This window comes from Emys orbicularis, chromosome 4 (genome assembly GCF_028017835.1).
Source record: "Emys orbicularis isolate rEmyOrb1 chromosome 4, rEmyOrb1.hap1, whole genome shotgun sequence".
Lineage (NCBI taxonomy): Eukaryota > Metazoa > Chordata > Testudines > Emydidae > Emys > Emys orbicularis.
This window is the reverse complement of record NC_088686.1, coordinates 59770489-59790194: the sequence shown is the minus strand read 5'-3', so window position 1 is coordinate 59790194 and position 19706 is coordinate 59770489. Positions and strand designations below refer to the sequence as shown.

The following is a 19706-nucleotide window of genomic DNA, read 5'->3' as shown; positions in this document are numbered from 1 at the left end:
CAGATAATTAATGAAAATGTTGAACAAAACCAGCCCCAGGACAGACCTCTGGGACACTCCGCTTGATACCAGCTTCCAACTAGACATTAAGCCATTGATCACTACCCGTTGAGCCCAACGATCTAGCCAGCTTTCTAGCCACCTTATAGTCCATTCATTGAATCCATACTTTTTTAACTTGCTGGCAAGAGTACTGCTAAAAGAAAACCTGCTAAAAGAATACATGCAAGAAAGAACTCTTTGGCCAAATTGCCCTCTACAGTCTCTAGCTTCTTCAACATATAACAAATGAGGAAGTAGATTTTCAGAGGAGAAACATCATCTGATGGTATCTTTCTCCATGGGCAAAAGATTGTTATCTCATTACACATCAACACTCAATGCTTGTGAAATGATGGAAACAAATTGTGGAGACCCAACAATATCTGTCTAACCTGGAATCTTTCTTGTTTCCAGTCAAGAGGCCTGGGGAGAGGGGATAGGACAAGTATACATATTTTTGTTTTCAGGTGAAGTGTTTTATTACCACAAGAAATATGAGAATGTATGAGATGACATGGACTCAGAACTGTATTTTAATTGTCAAAAAATCACAGTAACTACCCTTTTCCTGTGGTAGGATTTGAGCATTTAATGGACTGCCACTTTTACTTTCGATTAAGAGCCGATAGTTAATGTTTTAGTTTTTCTTCATATTTCTAGGGTGACTGTACATGAATTTCTATGCAAAAGTATGTCTGATCTGGTTTATCAGTCCTGGGTCATCATTTCTGATGAATATTCATGACCCAAAAGTGGTTACTTGGATTTCTTTGTCAAACAGCTTAGATGCTGTTTCTCGGTATAAACAAACTATCTGGGAGTCAACTCAAGGAGGGTTAGGCTGTTGGCTGCTTGTCCTTTCACAAAGAGGTATTTGGAGTTATTGCACTTAAAAGTCTGGAAGTGAATTAAAAAAATAACTGCTTTATTAAAGGTGAACTGCAAGCGACAAATGAAAATTAAGTCCAGATTTATGTGGCAAATGTTACTACTAACCAGGTTGCAAAGAACATTCAGCACAGAAATAATTTTTTTTTTGTATACTATTTTTCCCCCTGTGAAGGACTCTTGGGACTTCTTGGTTCATCAACAGTATCCCATAAATAATATGGATTCCATGAACTATAAAGACTATTTTGATGTTGCATTCTGGGATGTCCGAGTGATTAGGGGTACGAGGAGAGTTTAAAAAGTCTGGGACTAATAATCTTGGAAAAGAGACAATTGAGGGGAGATATGATAGAGGTCTATAAAATCATGAGTGGTGTAGAGAAAATGAATAAGGAAGTGTTATTTACCCCTTCACATAACACCAGAACCAGGGGTCACCCAATGAAATTAATAGGCAGGTTTAAAACAAACATCAGGAACTATTTCTTTACACAACACACAATCAACCTGTGGAACTCGTTGCCAGGGGATGTTGTGAAGGCCAAAGGTATAACTGGGTTTAAAAAGGAATTAGATAAGTTCATGGAAGATAGGTCCACCAATGACTATTAACCAAGATGGTCAGAGATGCAACCCCATTCTCCAGGTGTCCCTAAACCTGTACCTGCCAGAAGCTGGGACTGGGTGATGGGGTGGATCAATCGATAAAGGACCCTGTTCATTCCTTCTGAAGCATCTAGCACCGGCCACTGTCAGAAAACAGGATACTGGGCTAGATGGACCATTGGTCTGACTCAGGATAGCCATTCTTACGTTTGTATATTTCATTAGTCCCCTCTGCTGTTCAATCTGTGTATTAGACTGATAGAGGCAAAAATATGGAGATTCGGATTGCAGTATTGTCAGAATGCTAATATTACATTATTCTATGCCTCCTGATTATAGACTGTCAGATGATTATCAGACTGTCTAGCTGACAGTTTATTGAATGAGCAACAGCTGGTTGAAAAGACTCAATCAGACAAGACTGAGGATATACTGGTGAGTTGGAGAAGCCTTTTGAGCAGCTTGTTGGCAGTTTGTATGTCTGTTATCCAGAGAGCGCATCCCTCACTGATAAGACCAGGGTAGAATTTGGAGGTCACTCTTGACTGCTCTAAACATAAAGGCCCACAAAACAGTGATCAAGAGGAGTTAGAAACATTTCCAGTTTAATCAGGAAAAATTGATAATTTTTCTCATATGGAAACTCCAACATGGTCATTAATGTCTTTGTTACATCCTAGGCCACTGCAATGCACTCCTAAGTGGGTTTCTCTTTAAACTGATTCAGGGGCTATGAATAATGAAAAATGCAGCTGCACACTTTCTCCTCTGGAGAGAAGGATGGGTGTAAATTTGTGCCAGTTCTCATCAAACTACACTGCCTCCCAATACACCAAAAGATACAAATTAAAGTTATCAGTAGTACTTTATAAGGCCTTTCTTTATCTTGGCCTGTAGTCCCTCAGCCCATGTGCTTGCTTGACAATTATAACTGGCTAAAATGGATCTGCCCTTATTTCCCAGGTTTGGTCAGCACTGAAGTTCTGGAGTGTTATCTTTTAAGAGTTTATCTGATGGAACAAAGTTGTCAGTCACTGGAATTACTAGTTCTTCCCACTTTTGTCTAAGTGTGCTAAATTTATAGCACCCACATCTCATAAACACTGCCTGTAGGACAATTCTGGGAGTCCCAAAATCAGTTGCATGGACCACACTGTGTCATCAGATTTCAAAATGATGCTTTAATGAAACATGGTGTTTTCATGTAATGTCAGATTTTGTCATTGACAGGTTAATCCTCTTTGAACAACATAATACTTGTATGCAGTGTTGTTGTAGCTGTGCTGGTTACAAGATATTAGAGAGACAAGGTGAGTAAGGTAATATATTTTATTGGACCAACTTGGATTGATGACAGAGACAAGCTTTTTAGCTTACACAGAGCTCTTCTTCAGGTTTGAAGAAAAAATTTATATCCCAAGAGATAATACATGTCTAGCCAGAGGCACATGGTGTAATAAATGCTCAAAATATGGACATTTTGCAGTTGTTTACCTCACCAAAGTAGTCAGCTAGTTGATTCATATTACAGACAATCAGGAGCCATTCTTTCTGGGATCTATCATTTGTGATGACAGAGAGCTTGCCTGGGGAGAGAGACTGAATATTCATGGCAAGACTATTGACTTTAAAACTGAGTCAGGAGCTGATGTCACAGTCATCTCAGAAGGGACTTACAACCATCTTCAACCCGTCCCAGAGCTGAAGTCACCTGACACAGCTCTGGCTAGCCCTGGAGTTATTCTGATGTGCATTGGCCAGTTCACCACAGAAACAATGTACAAAGACAAAAGCTATGCATTCAGAGTGTATGTGATGAAAGGACCACAGACCAACATCTTTCTCTGATGCAGCATGACAGCCACGATAGGCCTAGTGAGAAAAGTAAAAGAACTCAATTGACTATTTGGTGATATTGAACTTTTGAAAGGAGATCCAGTACAAATAACCTTAAGAGAGAATGCTAAACCATATAGTGTACATACACTTCACAGGATTCCTATCCCATTACTTCATAAAGTGGAAGCTTAGTTAAGGAGAATGGAGTGGATTTGCATAATCAAGAAAATCTCTGAGCCAACAACATGGTGTGCCCCAGTGGTACCACTTATAAAGAAAAATGGAAAAATATGAATCTGTGTGGATAATAAAAGACATAATGAAGCAGTTGCGAGAGAGACATACATATATCCTCCCAACACCTGAAAACTTCCTCCCCAAAGTGAAAGAAGCTACAGTATGCTCCAAACTGGATGCCTCGAGAGGATTCTGGCAAATTCCATTAGCCAAAGAAAATGTTTAACTGACTACGTTATGAACACTCTTACAAGAGACGTCACTCAGTTAGACAACTGCCAGGTCTAGAAACTGGTCTCTGTGCTCATGGCAAACTGAATGGAGAAAAAGGATGGGCCACTCCAGCTGTCAGAAAGAAAAGGAATTCAGTGCCCAGATCAGACATGATGGAGAGTTCAACAGAAACCATCGACATCAACCATCGCCTGTTCAGTCAGAAAGAACCACCAACGACTCTACAGAGGGCAGATGCTGAACGGGAGAACTCAAGGATTCCAGCCTGACCCCAGCCAGGTGACCAAGCGTTATGCATTACGACCGTGTAATTAGAAAAGCAGTACGATGCAGAGACCCTTAACTGACCGAGCCTACTGAACTTCAGCCACAGCCTGATAGTGTAAACACTGTCAACGGTTGGGACACAGACCTGGCGGGGGGAGAGGTACTAGTGGGATGTGAAAAGTGGACTAGTATTGCGAGGTTCAGCCATTAGGTGGCGCTGTCCGTGACTCACCCTATTTGAGCCACCCTCAGCATGCCTGGCCGAGCTTTAAAAGGGCCTGATGACGACACAAGTAGGGTCACGTCCACGCTCTGCGACAATCCATATCTGATACAGGAACACCACCCACCACAAACCCACCTCATGCCAGCACAGCAACGTCAACACTTCCGCCTCGGTAACCATCACGGCCAATCGTTTCACCCCTATCCTCCGCCACGTGACTCGCAGGCTCGCTTCGTTCTCAACGGCGTTCCTCTGGCGCATGCGCTGTGAGTTTCAGTCTCCGGCAGCCGGTTAATCGGCTGTCCTTTTGTCTGCGCATGCTCTGCGCGGCCGCCCTCTTCCCCCTCCGCACTCTTTTGCGTATGCGTTGAACTCCATTGCACTGTTCGGTGCATGCGCTGAGAGAGGTGGCCGTTGCGCTCCCACTTGCTCTAGCTCCGCCCTCGTTACTACCGGGAGCGGCGGCTGTTGCGATGGCGGCCTGGCCGGGCCCGGTCCACTCGGTGCTGCTGTTGCTGGTGGCGTCGGTGCTGCCCGGCGGCTCGTGGGGCTCAGAGCCGGCCGGGGCGGGGGAGTCTCCTGGCGGGCCGGGCCCCGGGGAGCGGTTTAAAATCGAGGGCCGGGCGGTGGTGCCCGGGGTGAAGCCGCAGGACTGGATCGCGGCAGCCCGGGTGCTGGTGGACGGGGAGGAGCACGTCGGCTTCCTCAAGTGAGCGGCGGAGGGGCTCAGGGAGAGGCCGGGCCGGGCCGGGGGTGCGCTGCCGCCGCTTGCCGGGGTCAGCAGGGCCGTTAGTCCCCGCCTGGCTGATCGCCCCTCCCGTGGTCTCTCCTGCCCTCTCCCTGGGCTGGCAGGGGGTGACTGGCGGGAGCTCCCCGCACACACAGCGGCGTCGCACCCCTTCGCGGGGAGGGGGCGATCTGGGGAGCAGGGGCTGGGCTGACGCTCGCCGGGCTCTTGCCGCAAACACCCCTCCCCGGCACGGGTCGCCTCACACCTCCGCACGGCCTTACACTTGGCCGGCCTCCGGAGGCTGAGCGTGCCCTGCCGAGCCGCCCTCCCGGCTGGTCCTGTTGATGCTTTGGCGGCCTGGCCCGTGGCTGCGCCCCTCATTCAAGTCATACTCCCCCCCTACCCCCCCCCCCGGGTTGATGGTGTAGGGTTCGTCATGAGCGTTGGCTGGCTGGTATTCTTAATCTCTCTTCTCCCCCTCCCCCCCCCCCGAATTATGGGCAGAGCGAGACCACATTTCTCACTTGTCCAGCCTTCCCAGTGCCCCACGAAGTCAGATAGGCTGTGCAGGCAAAGGACAAAGGGAGCTGCCTTCTGTTGTTCCACAGATGTTGTAATGTAGCTATCAAAAACAGGGTAGTACAAGTAGCTGGTGACAGTTGCAAAGCTTCCACCAATTTATTTCTGTCAACCTGATTGTGATGTCATCAGTGATTCCATCATTACTTTTTTTCCTAAACTCTTATAATATCTATTATCAGAGGGGTAGCCGTGTTAGTCTGAATCTGTAAAAAGCAACAGAGGGTCCTGTGGCACCTTTAAGACTAAGTCTTAAAGGTGCCACAGGACCCTCTGTTGCATAATATCTATTGAAATGTATAGTCTGCTCCTTAATGTCCCTGAATGACAATGATCAGGTGACACCACTTGTTAAAAAACAGTCAGTTGTAATAGTCTCTTGTATATTGAAGCGTGATGAATCTTTATTTTCTTTCCTCAGGACAGATGGAAGTTTTGTGGTTCATGATATACCTTCTGGATCTTACGTAGTAGAAGTTATATCCCCAGCTTATAGGTTTGAACCAGTTCGAGTGGACATAACTTCAAAAGGCAAAATGAGGTGAGCCCTTCAGATTATTTCTGCATCGATCCATTTAAACCAATTTAATATGGCTGATAGTGCAGTATTAGTGTTGCTCGAACTCACTGTAGTTAGGACAGGGTTGGTACTTCCATTTTAGACCTTAGGTTTCAATTATCAGAGGGGTAGCCGTGTTAGTCTGAATCTGTAAAAAGCAACAGAGGGTCCTGTGGCACCTTTAAGACTAACAGAAGTATTGGGAGCATAAGCTTTCGTGGGTAAGAACCTCACTTCTTCAGATGCAAGTAATGGAAATCTCCAGAGGCAGGTATAAATCAGTGTGGAGATAACGAGGTTAGTTCAATCAGGGAGGGTGAGGTGCTCTGCTAGCAGTAGAGGTGTGAACACCAAGGGAGGAGAAACTGCTTCTGTAGTTGGATAGCCATTCACAGTCTTTGTTTAATCCTGATCTGATGGTGTCAAATTTGCAAATGAACTGGAGCTCAGCAGTTTCTCTTTGGAGTCTGGTCCTGAAGTTTTTTTGCTGTAAGATGGCTACCTTAACATCTGCTATTGTGTGGCCAGGGAGGTTAAAGTGTTCTCCTACAGGTTTTTGTATATTGCCATTCCTGATATCTGACTTGTGTCCATTTATCCTCTTGCGTAGTGACTGTCCAGTTTGGCCAATGTACATAGCAGAGGGGCATTGCTGGCACATGATGGCATATATAACATTGGTGGACGTGCAGGTGAATGAGCCGGTGATGTTGTAGCTGATCTGGTTAGGTCCTGTGATAGTGCTGCTGGTGTAGATATGTGGGCAGAGTTGGCATCGAGGTTTGTTGCATGGGTTGGTTCCTGAGTTAGAGTTGTTATGGTGCGGTGCGTGGTTGCTGGTGAGAATATGCTTAAGGTTGGCAGGTTGTCTGTGGGCGAGGACAGGCCTGCCTCCCAAGGTCTGTGAAAGTGAGGGGTCATTGTCCAGGATGGGTTGTAGATCACTGATGATGCGTTGGAGAGGTTTAAGCTGAGGGCTGTAGGTGATGGCCAGTGGAGTTCTGTTGGTTTCTTTTTTGGGCCTGTCTTGTAGCAGGAGGCTTCTGGGTACACGTCTGGCTCTGTTGATTTGTTCCCACAATATGCCAACATCTTTATGGCTGACCTGGAACAACGCTTCCTCAGCTCTCGTCCACTCACGCCCCTTCTCTACCTACGCTACATTGATGACATCTTCATCATCTGGACCCATGGGAAGGAGACCCTGGAAGAATTCCACCATGATTTCAACAGCTTCCACCCCACCATCAACCTCAGCCTGGACCAATCTACACGGGAGGTCCACTTCCTGGACACCACAGTACAAATAAGCAATGGCCACGTTAACACCACCCTATACCGAAAACCCACCGACCGCTATGCCTACCTTCATGCCTCCAGCTTCCACCCCGGACACACCACACGATCCATCGTTTACAGCCAAGCACTGAGGTACAACCGCATCTGCTCCAACCCCTCAGACAGAGACCAACACCTACAAGATCTTCACCAAGCATTCTCAAAACTACGATACCCACACAAGGAAATAAAGGAACAAATCAACAGAGCCAGACGTGTACCCAGAAGCCTCCTGCTACAAGACAGGCCCAAAAAAGAAACCAACAGAACTCCACTGGCCATCACCTACAGCCCTCAGCTTAAACCTCTCCAACGCATCATCAGTGATCTACAACCCATCCTGGACAATGACCCCTCACTTTCACAGACCTTGGGAGGCAGGCCTGTCCTCGCCCACAGACAACCTGCCAACCTTAAGCATATTCTCACCAGCAACCACGCACCGCACCATAACAACTCTAACTCAGGAACCAACCCATGCAACAAACCTCGATGCCAACTCTGCCCACATATCTACACCAGCAGCACTATCACAGGACCTAACCAGATCAGCTACAACATCACCGGCTCATTCACCTGCACGTCCACCAATGTTATATATGCCATCATGTGCCAGCAATGCCCCTCTGCTATGTACATTGGCCAAACTGGACAGTCACTACGCAAGAGGATAAATGGACACAAGTCAGATATCAGGAATGGCAATATACAAAAACCTGTAGGAGAACACTTTAACCTCCCTGGCCACACAATAGCAGATGTTAAGGTAGCCATCTTACAGCAAAAAAACTTCAGGACCAGACTCCAAAGAGAAACTGCTGAGCTCCAGTTCATTTGCAAATTTGACACCATCAGATCAGGATTAAACAAAGACTGTGAATGGCTATCCAACTACAGAAGCAGTTTCTCCTCCCTTGGTGTTCACACCTCTACTGCTAGCAGAGCACCTCACCCTCCCTGATTGAACTAACCTCGTTATCTCCACACTGATTTATACCTGCCTCTGGAGATTTCCATTACTTGCATCTGAAGAAGTGAGGTTCTTACCCACGAAAGCTTATGCTCCCAATACTTCTGTTAGTCTTAAAGGTGCCACAGGACCCTAGGTTTCAATTGTTTCTCTTTTTTTCAAAAGTTATTTATAGATGGAAATTTAGCTTCAAAGGCTTAACTTTATTTTGTTTTTGTTTTTTTCCCTCCCTATTTAACTTTAACATGAGTGAATGGAAAAGATTTGGGAGAGTTTTGTTTCCTTTCACCACTTCAATAATTTATTGGGTTGATAGCAGGCAACGTGAAAGAAAATCTGCCCCTAAAACCTCTACCTCCTTTCTTTTTTGAGAGGCTTTCAGAGGTCTCCTGAGATTCTTTTCTTTCCATTTTTAGTCTGTATCCCCTTTCTCTTGCTTGGTTACTTTCTGTCTGAGTCAGGAAGATGGTCTCCGTCTCTCTATCCCTGGAATCTCTCTGTGATATTTTGTTCATTCTCCTTTAGTCAGCCTAAAGTAAATGCACATCCTTATTCCAGGAGTGGAGCACGTTGCCTTGTTAGTATGGAGAATGAAGGGCCATACTTGTTCCTAAATTCTGAAGTGCTTTTACTAGACCATGGCACAGATCCCTGTACTGTTTGTCTGTGCTTGCCTCATCCACAGCAACTTTAGCTGTGTCCTTTGTTTGTGTGCATTACAGTAAGGCGGGGGTGGCCAGCCTGAGAAGGAGCCAGAATTTACCAATGTACATTGCCAAAGAGCCACAGTAATACACCTCTACCCCGATATAACACGGTCCTCGGGAGCCAGAAAATCTCACCGCCTTATAGGTGAGACCGCGTTATATCCGGTTCGGGCCCATGCGGCGTGCCGGACTGGACCGGCTTCCCCAGGGAGCCCGGGCCCTTTAAATCACCACCGGAGCTCTGGCAGCGGGGCTCAGGTGGGGATTTAAAGGGCCCGGGGCTCCCCGCAGCGGCTGGAGCCTCTGACCCTTTAAATCACAGCCCGAGCCCGGCTGCCGGAGCCCCGGCGGGGATTTAAAGGGCCCGGGGCTCCAGCTGCTGTGGGGAGCCCCGGTCCCTTTAAATCACCGCCGGAGCTCTGGCAGCGGGGCTCGGGCGGGGATTTAAAGGGCCCGGGGCTCCCTGCAGCGGCTGGAGCCTCTGGCCCGGGCTCGGGTGGTGATTTAAAGGGCATGGGGCTCCACACGAATTCGGATATAATGTGGTAAAGCAGCGGGGCTCAGGTGGCGCTTTAAAGGGCCCGGGGCTCCCCGTTGCTTTACCGCATTATATCCGAATTCGTGTTATATTGGGTCGCGTTCTACGGGGTAGAGGTGTACGTCAGCAGCCCCTCATCAGCTTCCCCACTCCCAGCGCCTCCCACCCACCAGCAGCCCCGCTGATCAGCGCCTTCCCCTCCCTACCGTACCTTTCGATCAGCTGTTTTGATCAGCTGTTTCGTGGCATGCAGGAGGCTCTGGGGGGGAGGGGGAAGAGTGAGGGCACGGCAGGCTATGGGGATCGGGCGGGAAGGGGTGGAGTGGGGGAAGGGCCCATGGCAGAGCCAGGGCTTGAGCAGTGAGCACCCCCCCAGCACATTGGAAAGTTGGTGCGTGTAGCTCCAGCCCCGGAGTCGGTGCCTATACAAGGAGCCACATATTAACTTCTGAAGAGCCGCATGTGGCTTCGGAACCACAGGTTGGCCACCCCTGCAGTAGGGTGTCTTAGTACACACTGGCAAGTGAAAGATAAAACTTTTGTTCAGAGGTGTTGAAAAAACAACCCCCCAAAAGACAAAAGTTTTGTTGATGACAAGCGCCGGTGTGAACAGCTTGCTCCTGCCGACAAACAGCGGCTACGCTGCGCACCTTTTAGCGGCACAGTTGTGTCACTAAAAACTGTGTAGTGTAGACATAGCCTAATACACAGCTGTACATTATTGTACACTATTCAGCAAATAGTACAAAGAAATAGCTATCCTGTCCAATAAGAGGGATTTATTTGAACTAGTAAGATGAAATAAACGTGTTTAAATTGCACTTTTTCTTTATTTATATGCATATGTAGCATCTTTAACTTCACGTGTTAAGTGATCATACGATGGAAAATCCTGTTATAAGTGATAAGCACAAGAGGCGGAATAAAGGTGCCTATGGGAACTGAAATGCTTATTTTTCTGGTTCTGAAAGATTAACATTTCAAATTGAATATTGCATTAACTGAGTCTTTGCATTCAATTACTTATCTCATAATGTTGTCTGTCTTATTGGAATAACGCCCCATAATAGTTCAAGATTTTGTTACCAAACTTTGAAAACTTAAACCTACAATCTCATTAGATGTCTCATCCTATTAACAACCATGACATATTTTACTTTTAAAAATTTAAAGTATTTTAAAAAAGGAATCCCGAGTTGAGGTGGGGCTATTTGTTTGTTAGACGTAATTAGAATCTGTGGTACTCAGACAGAGGCTCGGGCGCAAGTGGCTCTTTTAATGTGTCTCCTGTAGCTCTTTGCATTACATGATATTAAAACACTGTGTGATTTAATTATTAACCAATCAGGATGCTTTTATTATGTTGTTAATCAGTTGTAGTTGGTAAAATAATACTTGGTCAATCATTTTGCCGTGAGAATAAAATACATATGATAAAATATAAATATTTCCCCTGTCATACAGTTTCATTTACTATAGTACTATACATTTTATATTTAAACAATGAATTCACCCTACTGTGGCTCTTTTGGGTAATGTTGATTGCTAATTTGGCTCCTGAACCGCTGAGGTCTGAGTATCACTGAATTAGATTGTTCCAATATTTGTTCCTGTCGAATGCCAGACTTGAAAATGAGCTTTGGTAAATGTAATGTACTTGTTTCCCAGCATGGGGGGGTTAAGCAAACACTTCAGAAATTGTTAACGTAATCCATATTTGACCTGATTATGATGAGTACCCAGAAGAATGTGTTCTTCCAGTTATACTTAACAAGCCAAGTTTACCAGTTAGCTGGTTACTGAGATCTCCATAACTGTATTGAAGAAGCCCTTGGAATCAGAGCTGAATTTTTTCTGAAGCATTAATCAAATTGTCTCATGATAAAGTTAGCTGACTAATTTTTTCTGACCAGCACTAATATGTTAACACAAATAGTTCTTCATCAATCACTTTCCAACAAATGGTTCTACTGTTTCTGATCTTTTTTTCCCCCCCTCTTACCTGCCTACTTTAAATTTTACATTTTACCATAATTGATTAGAGGGGATATTATTTGTAGATGGGATGATGGGTATTGCTTAAAGAATAACATCTGGACAAATGTCTTCTGTGGTTCACACTTTCATGTAGCAGCTTGTTAAGTTTGTGGTCTTGTAACAAGCTTTGACTAGAGGGAATATTAAATAAGGATTTGTCAAGTTAGATGGGAGGGTTTTAAAAATGCTTTAAAAATACTTATTTTTTCACTAGAGCAAGATATGTGAATTACATCAAAACGTCAGAAGTAGTCAGGCTGCCATACCCGCTTCAGATGAAATCTTCTGGACCCCCTTCTTACTTCATAAAGAGAGAGTCTTGGGGATGGACAGACTTTCTAATGAACCCTATGGTATGTATAGATGCAGCACACAAATCTATTTGCTTCTGATTTTACCTTAAAGCTTTTTAAGAGTGGATTTAGGGTAGCATCCATCCATTGCAGTTGGAACGCCAAGCAAAGAAAAAAAAATTTCTTGGTACTTGTGGAAATAGAGAAAATACATAATCAGTTTTCAAATCTCAGTAAAACAAACTTGTTTTCAGATATATTGTTGATAGGAAAAGAGGCATCTCTAGAGATGAATGGTTACACCAGCCGAACAGCAATTGCAGGCTTATGGTTGTTGAAAAATGCTTATTACTGGTAATTGGATAAAGCCAGTGGGGTGGTGATGCAACATTGACTTCAAGTGTCACCTTCTCAGCCAGCAGCAAGATTCTTTTGCTGCTTTTTTCATTAATAAGAGCAGGCATTGCAGCATTAAGCATAACTGTAATTGCAAACAACCAATACAGATGATGAGTTTTCACAGTAAAATATTAATCTCCTGTTGTATCAAGCGGTCTGCTGTTTTCCCAGTTCAAATCATGAAAGCATTATTTCTTTTCTTTACATTTTTTTAAATTAGAATATGAGAACATATTAAAATCTAACATGCAGAGAACAAAATCACAATCTAGGGGGAGATCATAGGCAAATATATGAAAATATGATGCATCCTAAACACTGAATCATTCATTTTTGTATTAAAATAGGTTAAAGGAATGCTATGGCTCTCTAGGTACTAATCTTTTCTTGTCTTGGACAATGTTATAGTTGTAAATGTGATTATTTTAATTTGATAGCCTTGTTTTTTAAACAGTCTTCAAATCAGAAGAACCAAAATGCACACTACTCCTCTTAATGTTAGTCCCAAATATAAACAAAGCTGTGTATGTGCACTATGCTCAGGATGCTTAATAGAGTTTTAAAAGAATTAAGACTTGGAATAGTCTAAGATGGGAAAACCCATAGCTTAAGTATCTGCATCCATTGCAAAGCACATGTAACTGCAATATTAAATTTTGTACAACTAATTTGGTGACTAAACAGTGTCTTCAAGTTTCAAAACAAGACACTATATATGTATAGTGTGTCTATGTATAAATAAATCTTTAGGGTATTGTGTTATATCCTAGGTTAATCATCATTAGTCTAGCAGGAAAAAGGACAAATCCCAACCAAAATCCTTTTAGATATTTTTAATGTCCCAGAGGGTTCCCATGCTTCAGCAGAATACGGGGGTACTAAGGGAAATACAAGACACACCCACCATCACACACATGTTGCTGCTTTTGCTCCTCAAGGGATGTTGACTGTAGATTTAAATTTAAGCTAATTAGTACTGTCTGGATTAGTTTTAGGCCTGCAGATCTTTTCATAGGCAGAGTTCTTTCTGAATTATGACAAACAGAATTGGGCAAAAGATGTGCTTCCAGTGTTTCAGGAATCCACTTTTCTTTTAAATTCAGTCTCTAAAGAATCTCAGAGCTCAACCATTTTGATATACTTGGCATGCACTCTAACCTTGCTGTCTAAAGTTTATTTAAATTCTTTGCAGTTCTGCTGAGAATCCTTAGTTATGTACCTCCCTAGTGACTGTAATGTGGCAGTGTACATATCAGTACATCCGATTCTGTGACTATCCTAAAACACTGAAATAACTTTTCAGGAAAATGAAGTCTTTTATTTGCTACAGAACTGCTGATGGGAATGAGCTGTGATTCCCTGAAACTCCATTTTGTTGGGTTTCTCTACCATGGAACAGGTCACAGATCCTAATGACCCCTTTTCTAGGAGGTGATGAGTTTTAAAAATTGACATGTTTCTCTCTTATTTGTTTATTTCTTACCTTTTTACAGTCTCCCAACTACAGTCCGTTTATTAGCCAACTTTTCACTTACGTTAAAAACTTCACGCCAAATGTGCACACACCCCAAAAAAGGTGTAGGTAGGATCCGAGTTGACATACATCCGTCTCTTGGGCTTCCTGCTCAAGGGTATCTGAAAGATTAATCTGATAGAATTTTGGGGAAAAAACTATAGTTTCATTTCAGTTTTTGCCCTTTACAAAAAAAACTGTCATCTATTGAGCCTCCTCTTCCCCACACACCCATCCCTTCAGGCTATATCAGGGATTGGCAACCTTTGGCACACGGCTCGCCAGGGTAAGCACCCTGGCGGGCTGGGCCGGTTTGTTTACTTGTTGCGTACGCAGGTTCGGCCGATCGCGGCTCCCACTGGGGGCTGCGGGAAGCGGCGCGGGCTGAGGGGTGGGAGCCGCGATCGGCCAAACCTGCGGATGCGGCAGGTAAACAAACCGGCCCGGCCCGCCAGGGTGCTTACCCTGGCGAGTCGCATGCCAAAGGTTGCCAATCCCTGGGCTATATCCACTGGAACTTCCCCATGGTCAGTTGCCTTTAAAATTCATGATGGTTTTTGTTGCCCTCCACGCTCCTAGAGTACATTGCTTTATTGTAGCAATCAGGGTTGAAGGCTTTAACAATATTCCATTTGAAACATTTCATTCTTTGCCAATGAATCACCAACTCCAGAATTTAAACTGAACTCTCCTACTTGGCCCCTTATAGAACTACTAGATTACTGAGCCAAATCTTCAGTAGTTTTGGAATATGGATTTCCAACTAAGACTGAATCTTCACTCTCAGGTGTTCAATGTCAGATGTCTTCCTGCTTACTGAAGTCTTTCTTAAAATATTTTGAGCAATGACTCAAACTAAGGAAATGTTCTTTGAATTTCTCTTTTGTTTAGGTTATGATGATGGTTCTTCCATTACTGATATTTGTATTGCTGCCTAAAGTTGTCAACACCAGTGATCCTGACATGAGACGGGTAAGTATGCTCATTACGAGTGGATATCAAAAACATTAGTGGATTCCAAATTTGTAGCAAACAATGGTGATGAGATATTAAGTTACAAAAAAGAAACACAGTACAAACTGAAAGTTGCCTTATGGGACGCACTAATAGGCAGCTGTCTTCATTCAGTGAAAACTGAGGCCATGTCTACACTTACCAAAGATCAATGCAGCTGCGATCAATGCAGCGAGCATTGATTTAGCAGGTCTAGTGAAGACTTGCAAAATCGACCGCAGAGCACTCTCCGGTCAAATAAGACGGGAGAGCATCTCCCATTGACGCAGCATGGTGTAGACTCCGCAATAAGTCAACCCAAGCTACGTTGACTCCAGCTACGATATTCATGTAGCTGGAGTAGCGTAACGTAGGTCGACTTACCCCAGTAGTGTAGACGAGGCCTGAGTTGCAAATATCATTATTGGATTCTGGTATCAGTTCTATAAGCCTGCACTTGGGTCAGAACACAGAGTTTAATTTAATTATGTACCGCTATGAATTGTATTATGGTCTGATATTTTCCAGACTGTCTGCAAAAAGCAATTAATGCCCTAATCTCTCTCCACCTAGTTCTCTTGAAAATCTCCTAATTTTTACTCTTTACTGTTAAAATGAAGCATTGAAGACCCAACAGGGCTTACTTTTGTATACTATTTATGGACTCCTCTAGGTGTGTTGTGAGGCATAAGACTTAGTGTTCTCTTCCCCTCCTGTGCCACCACCAAAAATGTATGGTTTACTGGGCTATTAACTACTCCTGGTGTCACAGTGGTGTTATGGAGCCTTAATGTAGCCATTTATTTTTAAATGATCCTAATTTATTGTCCTTTTACCATGCAAAATGCCAAATAGCGGAAAGCTAGGACAAAATGGAGATTCAAGGTGTTTACTAAATCTTTTCTACTATCTAGAAATGTTCATTGTCTGTCTTTGGGTGGCTACTTCTTTTGGGATTCAGTTGGTTCCAACTCCTCTTTCTCAGAAACCACTGTCTTTAGTAGTACTTTGCAGGTGTCCAGCCCTCTTTAAAGTGATACCTATTAAAAGCAAAAATCAGAAGGTGTTTAATGCCTCTGGTTTAACTTTGATAGAAGCTAAAACTTGAAAGTAGACCAACTACCTATGAAATGCTGTTGAAGTGGGTTAAATCCTAGAGGCTGTTTTAGAAAAAAGCCAAAACAGCAACAACAACAAAAACAACTGTTGTTCTTTATGAAGTGCATGCACTCATCCACTGCTCTGGACAGACAAGCTACTCTCATCTTTTAGTTAACTGGGTGATTTGGCTTGTTAATAAAAAAATCAAAGTTGAAAGAATCTTGATTGGCATTGAGATGATCTTGGAGGAATGGGAAAGAGTTAAAATCTAAGAGCTAGACTAAAATGGAAAATGACATTGCCTTAGGTGGCTACGTATTAAACCCTGCAGTATAAATCTAAAACTCATTCACTTATGAAAAAGGAGCTTTTACTACACTCTTCAACAGCTTGTTTTGTTTTCTTTGGGTGATCAGCATATTGATACCTAATATATAAAGCTGAGGTAATAGTTGTGCTCTTGTATAAGTATTAAAGATAGTTATAATATCAATAGGCTACCCAGTTAACTTTTGGCTAGTTCTTACTTGACAAATACTTGGAATTATAAGACAATTCTGAATGTTGGCATTGCCTTCCTGTCCCTCATGTATAATAAAAATATAACTAAAAAGTTATAGAACTTTGGAAAAGTAATTTAACTTTTATTAATAAAATACGTAATTTCCTTTTCTAAAAGAAGATAACTTGTTTGTCTTTCAAAATGAAAGGATATTTATACTAAACTGTCTAAAGCTATGGTAAGCATAGATGGATAGATGTCCTCACATTAAGATCCTTTTCTGCACATAGAAAAGGAAGACATTAAGGCAGTGGATCAGAGCTGTAAACTAGCTGTTCAGTAATTGGTAGCTATGTAAGAAATTCTAAACATTTCTGCTGGATGTGCAGTAAATACTAAACCTTTCTAAACCTTTGGGCCAAATCTGCAAAACTTAAAAATATGTAAAGTCTAGAAGAGGACATTGATCTTAAAATCTAAAGAGCTTAAATCTTAAGACAAGTCAAAATAGTATTGTGCAGAGGATCAGTGTATCTTAGCTACAGTTAGCTTTGAAAAATTGATAGTTTTTATATAATTATCTGCCCTGTAAGGCTACTTGAGACATGGTTGCCTTGGCTATACTGAGTGCTTTTAGAATTTTTTTTTATTTTTTTTTAAGTTTCTTTGTGTAGTTTGGGGTTTGGCTGTGGTTGCACAAATAAATTATCTTTATAGTGATGTGCTCACTAGAGAACTAGTGCATAGCAACACAATCGAGGAAATTGCAAAGCTGCTTAATGTGCCTGTTCAACTGATGTTACAGAAACAGCCTTAAATAGTCAATAGTTTACACTTAGATTGTCTGATTTTTGTGTGCAGGAAATGGAGCAGTCAATGAATATGCTAAATTCCAACCATGAACTGCCCGATGTCTCTGAATTCATGACAAGACTTTTCTCTTCAAAATCTTCCAGCAAGTCTGGCAGTGGGAGCAGTAAAACAGGGAAAAGTGGTGCTGGAAAAAGGAGGTAGTTGTTTCTTCCTCCTGCGCCTGAGTTTGCACAACTGTTTTTGTGTGGTATCATCTGTATGGGTCTTGCAAGTTCAAAACACCACTACTGTAAACTTGATCCAACATGAAAATTGATCTGCTACAACTGTTGTATGTGATGTAGCTTTTTAGCTTATTTAAGCTGTTTTGTACTTGGCAGTAAGCAGAGGAGGACATGGCTTCAATCTTGTATGTGTATAAGGTCAATATTGATGATACTGAATTAACTATATTGCGCTGTAGAAAATGACATTAAAGTAATTAAATTATATGATGTGCTATACATTAATGAATAAGTTTTAATCCCTAGACAAAATCTCACTATATGTAACAACAACTTTTGGTTTCAAAGAAAGAGTTCTATTTTTAAAAATGAGCTTAATGTTTTTCTGTCCTTCTCTTCTATCCAGTTCTCAAGTGCATAAAGTTTCTCCCTTTAATGAAATTGAGTCATTTGCGTTTACCGAGGAAAGAACTGGCTCTGCCAGCTAGAAGTATTTGAACTGAATATTCTATGTATTTGAGTTACTTTATTTTGTATGTACATTTGCTGGCTGCCAAAATCCTATTTAATAAGGTTAGTTTGAGTGGAATAGTAGTTCATGGGTTTTTCCATTTCATTTTACTTATCTGGCAGCTGCTACAAAACTTCAACACGAGCAGGCAAGCATCCTTTTCCAAAACTGCTCATGACCTCCGTCAAGTTACTTATGGATCTCCAATAGCCATACAGTAAGAGGAATGCAGCTCAGGTCCTTCCGCTTACACTGACCACACTGAATGCCACATATTTGAAACATACTTGATTCTTACCAGTTCTCTGACTGTATTTGCTACTAGTTTGTCTAGGAGGCAGACTTGAAGCCAAACACAGGGCAAATAATTTTACAAGTAGCTAGGTTGACTCCCACTTGCATCAACTTTTAAAACTGTTTATATCAAACTCCATAATAGAACACGATTGCATTACAAGGTAAATGGAACTGCATGTGGTCGTTTATTGGCAACACTCTACTCTTCTTCATCCTGACTTGCTAGGCTGTTCTAGAATCCCTCATTCATTTGATATGAATGAAGAGAATCTTCTCAAGCTGCTCAGTGTTAAGCAAATTTTAAAGGTGATTTAAATTCAGATGCTGTAAACAGTTGACTATTCTCCACTCTACAAACATTTTGTAGAATTAAAATTATTGGAACACTTGCTTACTTCCATTAGTGGCTCTAGCTGTAATTCATTTTTAAGCTTTATAAGGAATAATTGTTTCAGGGTGAAGCAAACATTTGCAGGGACTTATGTCATGTCCCAAATATTTTAATTTAATGAAAGAGCTCAACAATGTAGCTATTCTTAAAATATCAGTTTCAGTTGCTTATTTCAGTTGCTTTTATAATTCATTTGTTTCTCATTGCCTGCTAATGTCATAAGCAGTAGGATCCATATACAATGGTTATGGTTGTTTGGTATCTAAAATGTATCTTTTCTGAGCTTTAATAACCATTTTCCAAATTGCTAGGCCAATAAATGTTTTATAACAAGACTTACCAGTACAGCACCATACTATATACCTTGACGGGTGTTATAACATAGCCACACTGAGGCTTAAAGTATTATGTAACTGAAAATCACTCTTTTCAACTGTACTTGGAATAAGAGGGGTGATTAAACATTAGGTTCACTCTTTTTCCATCTGTCCACACACACATTAAAGTTAGATTTTAATAAACTTGAAACTTAAGCAGTTGCAAGGCAGCATAACGTGAAAACATCAATTATCTTATTATGGTAGACCTTTATAGCTAGGAAACATAAAAGCTAGAAACTAATAAATACTTGTTCACTCTGTATATTTTGACCTACATCAGGGATCGGCAACCTTTGGCACGCGGCCCATCAGGGAAATCCGCTGGCGGGTCGGCCCGGTTTGTTTACCTGCAGCAGCCGCAGGTTTGGCTGATCACAGCTCCCACTGGTGGCGGTTTGCCGTTCCAGGCCAATGGGGGCTGCAGGAAGTGGCCGCCAGCACATCCCTTGGCCCACGCCACTTCCACCTTCTCAGAGACAGGCACCTGTC

At 42.6% G+C, this 19706-nt stretch overlaps 1 protein-coding gene across 1 annotated transcript; it reads left to right on the top strand.

Moving 5' to 3' along the window:
- Window positions 1-4815: 4815 nt before the first annotated feature.
- EMC7 (ER membrane protein complex subunit 7) lies at window positions 4816-18835 on the top strand. Its single transcript, XM_065403588.1, has 5 exons — window positions 4816-5051; window positions 6073-6192; window positions 12015-12153; window positions 14897-14977; window positions 17463-18835. Exons 1-5 carry the CDS (start codon window positions 4816-4818, stop codon window positions 17613-17615), a joined length of 729 nt encoding a protein of 242 aa, XP_065259660.1. The 3' UTR covers window positions 17616-18835.
- Window positions 18836-19706: the final 871 nt, after the last annotated feature.

Coding starts and splice junctions, on each gene's coding strand:
- EMC7 (XM_065403588.1), top strand. CDS start 4,816: ATGGCGGCCTGGCCGGGCCCGGTCCACTCGGTGCTGCTGTTGCTGGTG. Junction 5,052..6,072: donor GAGCACGTCGGCTTCCTCAA/GTGAGCGGCGGA, acceptor TTCTTTCCTCAG/GACAGATGGAAGTTTTGTGG. Junction 12,154..14,896: donor ACTTTCTAATGAACCCTATG/GTATGTATAGAT, acceptor TCTTTTGTTTAG/GTTATGATGATGGTTCTTCC.